General features: G+C 44.4%; 1 protein-coding gene across 4 annotated transcripts in view; it reads right to left on the bottom strand.

Moving 5' to 3' along the window:
- Positions 1–12,039, bottom strand: part of MICU1 (mitochondrial calcium uptake 1) — a 163,962-nt gene that overhangs the window by 46,638 nt on the left and 105,285 nt on the right. For all 4 annotated transcript variants that reach the window (XM_077350442.1, XM_077350444.1, XM_077350445.1 and 1 more), the window contains one exon: positions 4,444–4,581. In XM_077350442.1, the coding sequence (XP_077206557.1) occupies positions 4,444–4,581 (138 nt within the window). The remainder of the gene's footprint in view (positions 1–4,443; positions 4,582–12,039) is intronic.

The raw sequence follows: 12,039 nt of genomic DNA, 5'->3' as shown, positions 1-12,039 counted from the left end.
GGGAGTTCAATCCCAGCAGCCAGCTCAAGGTTGACTCAGCCTTCCATCCTTGCAAGGTCGGTAAAATGAGTACCCAGCTTGCTGGGGGGTAAATGGTAATGACTGGGGAAGGCACTGGCAAACCACCCTGTATTGAGTCTGCCATGAAAACGCTAGAGGGCATCATCCCAAGGGTAAGACATGACCCGGTGCTTGCACAGGGGATACCTTTACCTTTACCAGAACACAACTGGTGCACTTACTTGTGCTGCACAAATAACATTGGGCCACGCACTCCAGGGAGAGTTGGAACTCTGGAAGCAACGGACAGTTTCACTTTGCTGCAAATATTATCTTGACCTTAAACCTCCTTAGCATGAAAAAGAAAACAACCTAATGCTGCAGGGGCTCCTGGAACCACAAGGCCCATAGCACACATGCTACTGGGATACACGTCTTCTGGTCTGGCCCACATTATTCATGACATAACAGAAACCAGGCTTTAGCAATATATTAGGGGGCACTGCAGCCTAGCATTTGAAACCAAGGGGCAATCTGGCTTCAGAGAACTCCTGAGGTTTAAATGAACCTTGGTTAGTATCACCGACTGTCCATCCTGGTTGTATTTGTTTGTCTCATGCATACCACAGCTTCCTCCATGATGGGGGCTCAAAGCAGTTTATGATGTTCTCCTACCCTCTGTTTTATCCTCACAACAAACATGTTGGTGCCTGAGAGAGTGGGCAACTTCCCCAAGATCACCCAGCAAGTTTCCACAACAGAGGCAGGAGATTCATGGCACCGGGCCTCACAGTTCCTAGTCCAGTGATCTAGCCCCAACACCGCCCTAAGGACAAAGAAAATTCACATGAAAAGATGGTGTCTGTGTTTGTGGCTGGGATGCACCACATATTCTGGGGACTGGCTTCTAGTCCCTTCATCCTAGCAATGGACCCAGGTGAGCATGCAAGTCACCAAAGTATCAGGTATGTAAAAGCAGCACTAAAAGGCGTTAAACTGGAACAAAGTGACGGAAGGATTTAGCGAGCAAAGATGAAACCCTCTCGAAACTTTAATGGTCAGGCTACACCACAGAAGGAAACTTACTGATGGAGAAGGTTACAAGACCTTAGCTGATAGTGAATGAGATCACACTTGTTTCCGGAGTGAAAGAACGCAGGGCCTCTGCCAATGCTGAAAATATTGTAGCCAGTTTGCAGGGGTGGGGAGCTGTCTTTCCTACAAACTATGAATGAATTAGCATTATAGCAATGGAGCTGGCAACCAGAGCATTACAGTGAAATATTTTATTGGTGCCACAAAGCTAAATTGATCTCCTGAAGAACCGAAGCCATCCTTGGCGCAAAGAGATCCTTCCAAAGAGGTCAAAAGTTAGTAACCCCACTTTAGTGCGTTACATTCATGCCTTTGCAATAAGGAAAGGCTGAACTTGGGACTGCCAGGAAGCATATATTTCCAAGAGGGTTTTGCCTCCACAATTTCTACAGGGTGATCCAAGAGCCATTTGGCTAACACCTGTGCTCGTGCTGGCTACAGTCATTTAGGCAATGCAGCCAAGATGAAGCAGAACCCAGTGGAACCTTCAAATCTAGCAATGTTTATTCCAAAATGTAGCCATAAATCTCTGATATTTCAATCAAGCCCCCATGACATGGGGAGGGGAAAGGAACTGATTTTCTGCCATCTCCTGTTCTTTGGTCGGTTCTCTGAACTCCCATTTTTAGAATTAATTTCATGCGTGGATCAGATTTGACTAACTGAGATGTGAACATCATTAGAAGTCTGGTTTTCCTGAACATGCAGACAAATCTAAACACTGCTAATTTGGTTATTTTAAGGCCTGGCCAGCTGAAGATTTAGTTAATAAAAATAGCTATAATAGCAATAACAACAACAATAACAATAACAGCAACAATTTATTCTTCTATTTATTTATTTACCGCCCAGATCCATGTGGAATGGGCAGCACAAAAAATAAACAAACAAACAAACAAATAAATATTATTGATTAGACTTGTTACTCGTCTCTCCCCGGAGGCTCGAGGTGCGTTACAGCATAAAACCCCCAATAAAACAGTCCAGTAAAAATGCCAAATACACAATAATACACAAAACAAAACAATAAAACAGATACGGCAAAAACTCCAATAATGTTTATATAAATCACCCCTGATAACCCTTTCTAGAGGGTGGTGGGTGGTGGAAAACAGAGGGTGCTGATTACATTTTGCTACCGCTGCCACGTAGCAGCAGTAAATAAAGAAATGAATGAATGAATAGTACAGATTTCCTATGCGACACAGAAATCCAGTATTTTGCTTTCCAAGACAAACAGGAAAAGTAAGACTAAAATGCACTGAAAAAAGCCACAAAGCTAAAAGCGCAGCATTAAAAAGAAAGACGAAAATCAGACAGCAGACGTTGCAAAAATATACCATGTTGTATGTTCAGCTTCACGGAGCTGCCAGTGAGAGTGAAATGATTGATGGACATTAAACAGAATCTTCTCTCTATATGACTTAGAGCGGCCCAAGGATCCTTGTATAGATACCTTTTTTTAGGGGGGGGGGAAGGGAAGTAAGACTCCAAAATTGTTATGGGATGATAAGAAGTTCGACCAAGATGATGATTAGGCTGCTGTTCTTTGCACCGTGTGGTTAGAGTGACAGCCTCGGATCTGTGAGACCCACGTTGGATTGGTGAAACCCACAGAAGCTTGCTGGGTGACTCTGGGCCGGTCACACGTGCAGTCTAACCTCCCTCACAGGGTTGTTGTGAGTATGAAACAGGGAATGACACAATGCAAGTCGTTTTGGGCTCTCATGGGGGAGAAAGAGGCGGTACGAAGCAAGTAAAGAGAAACAGTAAGGCCCAATGCTCACAGCCAGGCTGATTCCTCAGTAAGCATGCAATGGTTCATTTCTTAGCTGAAGCATATTGTAATTTCTGACAATATTCCTTGTATTTGTTCAGCTGACAATTCTGTCTCCATCTATTATTTATTACTGGCCTGGTTGCATTTCTATCATTTCACACCTGGAATTCTTATCTGGAAGGCATTGGAAATTACGCAGAGCCTTAAAGACAAAGCGTAACCTTTTGAGGGTCAGCACACGCTCCATCTGATGCCACGTGATCTTCTGCGCAGACACAAATATGAGAACAGAGGGAAGTGGGAGAGGGAGGCAGGGTGACAAAATGAAACCAGCCATCCAGGTGCATTCCATTATTTTGTAGATCAAAGCAAGATCCGTCAAAAAATGAAGCTGTCCAGAAATCAGAGTGGTTTTGAGCTGGCAAGCTAAAGCTGTGCATGTAAATCTCTGCAATGACTTTTGCTGACAGCACTCCTGTGTCCGACTGAACCCCAGTTTGATAGGGTCACATCCACGTATGGATTACCTAGCAGCCTGAGAGTATAGCGAGAAGACGGTGAGCTGGAATGCGTAAGCAGACCTGTTAGACCAGGAAGGGGGCGGTCTATCTCTATCTGCTTAAAGCTGGAGTCAAGCACTTAAAAAAAGGAAGTACAGCTGAGAAGTCTCACTTGCTAATGCTAGAAACAGAAGTCCTTCATCAGTTCTCAACTGTGTTTAATGGCTACGTTCAACTAACAGTTAATCAGAAGAAAGGAGTGCTATCCATTTTCAAAAGGAGCAGATGGGAAATGCATAGAAATTCTTACTTTCCTTAGCAGAGCAAAAGATGTCCTTCAGCTTCAAGTGGTTCATTCAAGGTTTCTTACCATGCCTTAAGTACCGCAGCAGCTGCTACCGCTTTCCCCCTTTCAAATTATGAGCCAAGTTCCCATGATTTATCTTTCTTCACCTGAGTTCATAATATAATGGTAAATTATCCAGCCATAATGGACAACTGAGCCAAGGTCACAACAGGGGTTAATATATCTTTCTTCCATTTATTCAGGAGCAAGCCTAAGAGAGCAGACTGGCTGAAACACAAACTTTTAAGGCTTATAATCATTGGTAGTGAGGCACTTCCTCTAAACCATACAGTCGGTTTCACAAATACCCAAGTCATTGTGATGTGCAGGATGAGCCCTTCTATGAAAATCACTTTACAGTCCAGCCAAAAATATTGGAGGAGAAGCTAGTTTTTATACCCCGCTTTTCAATACCCGAAGGTGTCTCAAAGCGGCATATAATCACCTTCCCTTCCTCTCCCCCCAAAAGACACCCTGTGAGATAGGTGGGGCCAAGAGAGCATTGACAGAACTGCTGTGAGGGAACAGCTCTAGCAGGACTGTGACTGGCCCAAGGTCACCTCAGCTGCCTGCCTGAGGAGAAGTGGGGCTGGCTGCATGTGGAAAGGTGGGGAATCAAATCTGGATTTCCAGATTAGAAGCCGCTGCTCTTCAGCACTACACCAAGCCGGCAGAAAAATTATAACCGCCCCTCTCTGTTTCACCACCTAAAGGTCACTAACCTCTCCGTTTTGGAAATGCTTCTTGAGCTGCTTCAGCATGAGGGTGAGCTTTTTGGATTGCACTCCGCTGTAAGCCAGCAGCATGCTGCCAAACTGGCGCTCCGTGATCCGGCCATGCACAGGGTCGTGTCTTTCGAACTGGAAGAGAAAAGAACAGAATTCATTCCTCCGGCATCAAATCTCTTTCACACAGAAAGCCATGGAAATGTTTATTTGCACCCGTCAGGAATCCAGGCAGGTAAACAAGTCGGTCTGAGCAGAAGGAACTCTAATGATAATGGAACAGCGTTTTCAACAGCGTCATAATTTCATGCGCAGGGCTCATAAAAGCGCTGGTGTGTGCGTGTGCTTTATTCCTCTGTTCCATTCTTCTTGGTGACACTATTTTCATGAGCATAAAGCCCTGATTTATCACTTTTATCTGGATTAAAATAGACTCTTCTGATTCATCTTCCATTCCACGACCGTCCTTAGAAAATGCTATCCCCGTTCTGCCCCCCCTCCCCCCCCAGCCTCTCATCATCCTATACGGGTAGCAACAACTCCATTTGTCAACAGCATAATGAATTCTTCAACACGACTGCAGAGCACGACACGTTCAACAACCTCCAAGCAAATAACTAACTTGATCTGAAAGAATTTTCATGTTTGACTGGAAGGTGTCAACCTAAGGATGCCACCTTTCCATTCAAAGCCTGATAGTGAGAAAAATGAAGAGCCAATAGGTTTATTTGAGACCAGAGGAAAAGCATATCGCTATACCAGACTAACTGCCAGGGACCCAAACAGCTACCAATTTGGGGGTGTGCGTGTCTAAATATATAATAAATAATAAAATAAAATAAATAACACAAGTAGCTTTCTGAGTTAGAAGAGGAAGAAGAAGAGTTGGTTATTATATGTTGCCTTTTCTGTACCAGAAGGAGTCTCAAAACAGCTTATAGTCGCCTTCCCTTTCCTCTCCCCACAACAGATACCCTGTGGGGTGGGTGTGGCTGAGAGAGCCCTGATATAACTGCTCAGTCAGAACAGCTTTATCAGTGCTGTGGTGAGCCCAAGGTCACCCAGCTGGCTGCATGTGGGGGAGTGCAGAATCAAACCCAGCTCGCCAGATTAGAAATCCGCACTCCTAACCACTACACCAGTTGGTAGGTGGAGCACACAGTACCATTTCTGTTTGAGCAATGGATGGGAAATCATGTGTCACCTACCTAGAAGACTAAACAAGCAAAATATCCACAACTCTGGACAGCTCTTCCTGGTAAACACCTTCACTTTCCATGAATTAGAAACAATGTCCCAACAATTCCGATTCAGAAGGTCCCGCATTTCTCAAATTTCTCATCCTGAAAATGAGTCACGTCTTCACAATTCCCAGAAGCCGCCCCCCCAATGAAAAGGTGACTTCCATTTTATATTCAGATGTTCTAATAAAGAATCTCCATTAGCTCCCTTCATTAGCCTCAAACACGCACATCATAATTTTCTACTAACAGCCTGTATTCTTCTCAGGAAGTGAGGCATTAGCTTTTATTAGGACACCACAAAGGGCTTTAAAACTGCCATGCTTGACTTATAACAGGTGAAGGCGGGTTCATAATCAGCTTCTGAATTGCATATGATTATTTCGCCCCCTACATTTCAATAAATAAATACATTTGAAATGTACATTAAGGATGAAAGCTTATCCTGGGAGGGAAATTCTGTTTGCCTTAGTGATGGCACCGGACTCCTGTTTTGCTCTGTGCATAGGCAAGACTCCATAGGCAAGACTTCCAACATAACTCAATGCCAACCTTAGAAGCACAGGATTACACAAATGAGTAACGCTAGACTGCGTTGACCTAGTGCTTGATAGGGATAGGGATGGGCATGAACCGAACCAAACTGGATTGTGGGCAGAGCAGTAAGCAGGGTTTTAAAGGGAATCTGATTCTCTGTAAACTTCTGCTTTCAGTTCCCCAGGAAAGCTTCAAGAACAGATTGCCCCCCCCCCCCCCACACACACACTGCTCAGCTGTTTCAGGCTTTCTTGCACAGTCCCTTTAAAATTTAAAGAAAGCACAACTAACAGCTGAACTTCCCACTGTTCAGCTGTTTTTTGCCCTACCTGCAAGCCCTGTTTTAAAGGACTGCAGTCTTTTTCAATGGCGTTTGCAGGGCCACAAACTTGTTCAGTTCATGAAGAAACCTCCCGGTTTGGTTAGTTGTTCAGACACTAACTGATATGAACTGCATTTTTCTGGTTTGTGCCCATTTCTAGTGCTTAATCCTGCAATTCCATTCCCTCATCTTGCTAAATGTATTGCTGTGATATATGAATGTGAGAGTTATCAATGTTTCCCTCCAATCAAATTCAGCAGCCGACTTCAAACCTGACTGCCCATTATGGTCAACAATGAAAAGCAAGGTCATAGTTTTATTTTTTATTCCCCTGTGCAAATCAGAAGGCCCTCATGTATAATGCTTCTATCAGCAATGCTCCCTGAACTCATACGTAATAGGCTAAGTAAGTTCTCATTAGTTTCTGTAGAGGCATTATTTTATAAGACAATGCTGTTAAATAATACAACCCAAGCCACTGACAAAAAAGAGAGACACTTTAAATCTATTGTTTTAAGCCTACATGTCAGATTTCAAACTTAAACCCAAAGAAGTCTAGTTCTTTAACACCGCTAGGTTTAGGCAAGATGCCAAAAGATGGGCTTTGGAACAGTAAAAATAAAATATGCAAAACATTGATGGTTTTTTCCAATCAGCGTCCTAATATTAAACCCAGCCATCTGCAGCCCCCTTAAAACTGCCATATGATGTCGCATTTCTACCTATGAAGGAGAACTGCTATCCCTGCAAGATCAAAGAATGTAACATAAAGCACATTTAGTATTCCCAGCCTTTCCTCACTTCTGGGAAACAACATGCCAATGAAGATGTGAGCCGCAGAAATACAACAGCCCTACGCTAACCTGACAAGCTGCTCTTCAAACCGGTCCTTTTGCCTTCATGCTGTCAGAACCTCTCTGGAACACCACCACATCGTTCAGAGAGGGCTGCATAATGACTCAGAACCACTCAACCAGACACAATTTGTCACTCCGTCTGACGGCATTTAAGGTTCTCCAGATTTCCCGGAGTTACACCAGAATCAGGCGCCTGAACACCTGCTGGGCTCATCCAGCTGGAAAAAGGGGTAAGCATCATGCCTACCAGCACTGGCGAACCCGGCATGCTCTACGCAGACCTCAAAATGTGTGTTCTTTGTATGTGACATGGGAAAAGCCGGAAAATCCCTAGATGGGCAAAAAGGATGAGCTGTTTACTACGGAAGCACTGCTTTGCTGACGCAGGACAGCACAGGCAAGGAGGACACCTAGGATTTCAAAGGAATTTTTAGTTGCTGTACAAAGACACCTGATACTCCAAGTTGGCTCTAATAGCAAAAATGTTCAGAAGGGGGATTCCTCCCACTTTCATAATAGAGCTCTGCTGTAGTAAAAGGAGAGCTGCATTCAGGAATGCCTGTTGGGCTCTCTGTTCTTACTGCACCACTCTAGCAGGGGGTGGAAGGGCTGCAAAGACAGCATGGCACAAGAAGATCTGGTTTTTCATTTTCCAAAGCGGCTTTCAAACAGCTTCCCCTTTTTCTTCCCATAACATAAGGGGAGGTAGATGGGGCTGAGAGAGAGCTCTGAGCCTGGCGCAGGATCACCCAAGGAGAAGCAGGGAAATAAACCCGGTTCTCCGGCTTACGGCCTGCCGCTCTTAACCCCTACACCAGCGGTTCTCAGTCTTTTCAGTGCTGCAACCCCAATTTTAGTGGCAGCGGCAGTGTGCGCATGCGCACAACAATCAAGGCAGCCAGTACCATGGTGCCGCCGTCTCCGCCCACCTCTACTACCACCACCACCTGCCTCCATGCCAGCGCCACTGCGTCAGCCAGCAACAGGGCGATCCCGCGGTAGGGGCCAAGCAACCCCAAATGGCCATGCCAGGTGGGAGCAGTAGAAACTATAGAACACGTGCTTTTATATTGCAACTTGTATCAAGACACCCAAAATCATAATATAGCACCAATATTGGGCAGAACAAATAGCTACTATGTACCTGTGCTCCTTGCTGAAAAATATAATCTTACTTGTAAAGTAGCAAGATTCTGTGCCATTGCTTGCCCAATAAGGCAGGGAAATGTGCCCTAACATGATGTTTAAAGATGTTACTCATTCTCCTATTGCCAATATTTGAGTCTAATTTTAAACTGATCAGTAATCTTGAAAAATAATTAGGCTTATTTTTCTTTGTCCATCTGTATTATACTAAGGTGATCTTTTATCGTGATAATAACAATTTGATTTTTTTTTTTACATTTGATTTGCTCCGTGGAGAGGTTTCTGACCTCCCTGCGCTCCCTTTAGGACGTTTACTGTACTAACAATCCACTATGCATTGCATGGACAGGCTCCTGTTCGTGTGGCTTCAACAACAGAACAAGATCACTAGCTTGACCACTAACAGATCCCCCTGAAGCAGCTGTATTTTTTCTCCCTTAACTCTGCTTCTACACATTATACCAAGCAGGGAATTCTGGTTTAATCCTAGCTTGTCACTTTCACTCCCTGGACTACACAGATGAGCAGAAAACAGAATCTGCTTGTTCCTTGAACTTCATCCCGCTAGCATTGTATGCTGCCCCGAGCCCTCCTGCCTGTCAGCACCAAGGACAGCACCTCTGCTGCCTGCTGTGGAACCCAGGCAGGTGGCAATTCTCTCCTCCTCTTCTTGGATGGGCCACAATCTATCTGCAGCTAAAACAAACCGTGCTTCCACCGCTGGTCTGAATCAGCTCAGGATAAAAAAAAAACTATGTTCTGTGCTGCATGCAAGAGCTACCCAGCAACCACAGTAGCTATGAACTAAGAGAGGAATTCTAGCTCAGTCGTAGAGCAAGCGGAAAATTACAAATTCAGTCTTTGGCATCCTCAGTTAAAAAAGGATGGGAGGCGGCAGAGCTGAGAAAGAACTTTACCTGAAAGATTGGAGAAGAAGACCATAATGGGTTTAGTTGCACCTGTGTCCTCCGGATAAAGAGGCTTCCTAGGATATGATTATCAGTACAAAGTCAAAGTCCATTAAAATGGAGAAAATGCTTACTTTCCCCTTCCCAGTAAGCCCCAAACCTGATTCTCTTAACTGGCAATGCTGGGGATTTAACCTGGGACCTTTTGTATGCAGAGCAGATGTTCTACCAACTGAGCCACAGTCCCCACAAGCGGAAACTGCCCAACCCATGTGAGAAACCACATTAACCCTTCCTCACAGTTCATCATCCATGTCTGTGCGCTTTTCCTGCCATGTGCATACTGAAGGGCCATCTACAGGCTCACATAAATAATTCCACAGAAACATAAAGAACATTATCTTTTATGAAGGCTACAGCCTCTAAATACACATGCTGGGGAGAAAGGGCCATAGTATTCCACATCATTTACTCCTGAGTAAACATGCTTAGGAATGCACGGCCCACAGCCAGAAAATGGAGCACTAAAAATAGGCTATAAGAAAAGCTAGGAAGAACAAAGAACAGCCCAGGATGGTTTCCACACAAGGAAACATTCTTTAAGTGTACGCTTCAAGGAGGCTTGCTCCAAGGAGGCTTGCTCCAAGTTCAAAATTAACCAAACCAAACACACTGCTTCAATATGCAATGTGCAAATACTTTATAACAGCACTTAAATATGTAATAAAAATGGCTCGTTATATAGTTCCCCCAAGGAACACCCGCCTCAGTGAATAATCAATTGCTATTTGTTTCCCAAGATAATATTGCTTATTTCAACAGGCTCTTCAGCTGTGGTCTTGTTAGAATGCTTTTTGTCTTTTTTTTAAAAGGCCTCCATTGAGAACTTGAAAGAGATTAGGGATAATGACGTTCCACTGGACATTAAAGCCACCGGCCTCTGTGGGATGAAATATCCAAGGGCTCAGTAGTCACCCAACTGAAGCCACTTAATTATTAAAGAAAAGGAAGGCAATGTGATTGTCTGAATAGGGGCTACTCCGTTAATTAGTTGGGGGCTCATTAAGCCAAGATCTAAAACTATTGATTTGAAGCTTATCAAGCACAGCTTCAGATATAATTTTTCATGATAGGTGAACATGGATTTTATGACTTCACCACCACTGGTTTTCCAGTGTTGTCTTCAAGCACTGCTTGGCTACGGAGAAATGTGGCCAAATGAATGGTGATGACACCGCCATGTTTGGACAAATCAGGACTGGACTCAAGGAGCTGAATCCTGGATTTACAACACCCAGCTGCTTTGTGTTTTGCCTTGGGGCCTGGGCTTACAGCACTGGTGGTGAACTGGGGAAGGGATCTGCCCCCTCCTGGCAGCACAGGGACATGTGCCCAGTGGTGCATTGCTGGCTCTCCAGTCTGTCCATGTGGGTTTTTCCTCTGCACTCCCCCCCAGCAGCCCATGGTGCCTTGCATGGACCCACCAACTTGCTAACCAGCTACTGTCCTTTATGAAGTCTGTATCTCTGGCATTACAGCTGATGACCACCTTTCTCCCTCTCTCTCTCTCTAATCCTTAGTACTACAAGAAGACAAAGCAGCTGGACAAAGTGAAATTTATGTCAAATCTGGCCCTCGTAGCAAATGAGTTCTGGTTATAAGCAAAAACCCCAGGAATGATGGCTTCGGTTGGGTTGCACAAATGTCAACATGTTCTTTCTCCCTGTTCTTGTGCTTATAAAGCAGCATGGCCAGGAAAGCGCTTCACAGCCTGGATTAGAGCTGGCCTATGAAAGCAAGTTGACCTGCATCTGCTGCTACGATCTGAAACGAGAACCACAGAATTCCCTGGCAACTAGCTGCTGTGTGCACAGTGATGAAAATCCGTCGTAGCACCCTGACATTTAATTTACTTTATATTCCACACAGTCAATCAAAAATGAAAGGAGCTCTGTGAGTTCGGCTTGGAAAGGCATCAAGCTGGCAGTTGGCTTCTGCGCCTCCCAAGTCTCAACTGCAGCAGAGGTTTCTGGAATCGGGCAGCGCAAAAAGACTAAGGGGATGCTCGTGGGAGAATTCTGAAATGACTGATTTCCTGCTGTGCTACTCCTTATCCTGTGCCGGCAGCACTGCAAAAATTAAACCTCCAAAGTTATCTCTGATAAACCCAAAATAAAAATAAAAATCAATATTTCCAGCTAGCCCTGAATATGAAAAAAAAAATCTCAAAGTCAGGCAGCGGGGAGAAGGCAAGGACAATTTTCAGATAAAAACACTCAATATTTCAGAGGCACTGAAATAGTTCTACTAAGAGAACAAAGTTGGAGTCAAAGGTTGGTGCCACTGGACTCAAATGTCGTTCTGCTGCTTCCAACCCACAGGGCTACCCACCTGAATACTAGAAGTGAATGCAGCACACTAAAGGAAGAAAACAGGATTCCAGATGCTAAAGGTTTTGTCTTAAGGAAAGAGATGATGTAAGAAGAATATGATGTCACCACTGGTTTAAGGACTGTTGTAGTCACTTGGCTGCCTCTTCTCTGAAGCCCACAAATTACAAGAGTAGTTCAGCAGTGGAATGG

The sequence above is a fragment of the Paroedura picta genome, chromosome 8, assembly GCF_049243985.1.
Source record: "Paroedura picta isolate Pp20150507F chromosome 8, Ppicta_v3.0, whole genome shotgun sequence".
NCBI classification, from domain to species: Eukaryota; Metazoa; Chordata; class Lepidosauria; order Squamata; family Gekkonidae; genus Paroedura; species Paroedura picta.
This window is presented reverse-complemented; position numbering and strand designations above follow the sequence as displayed.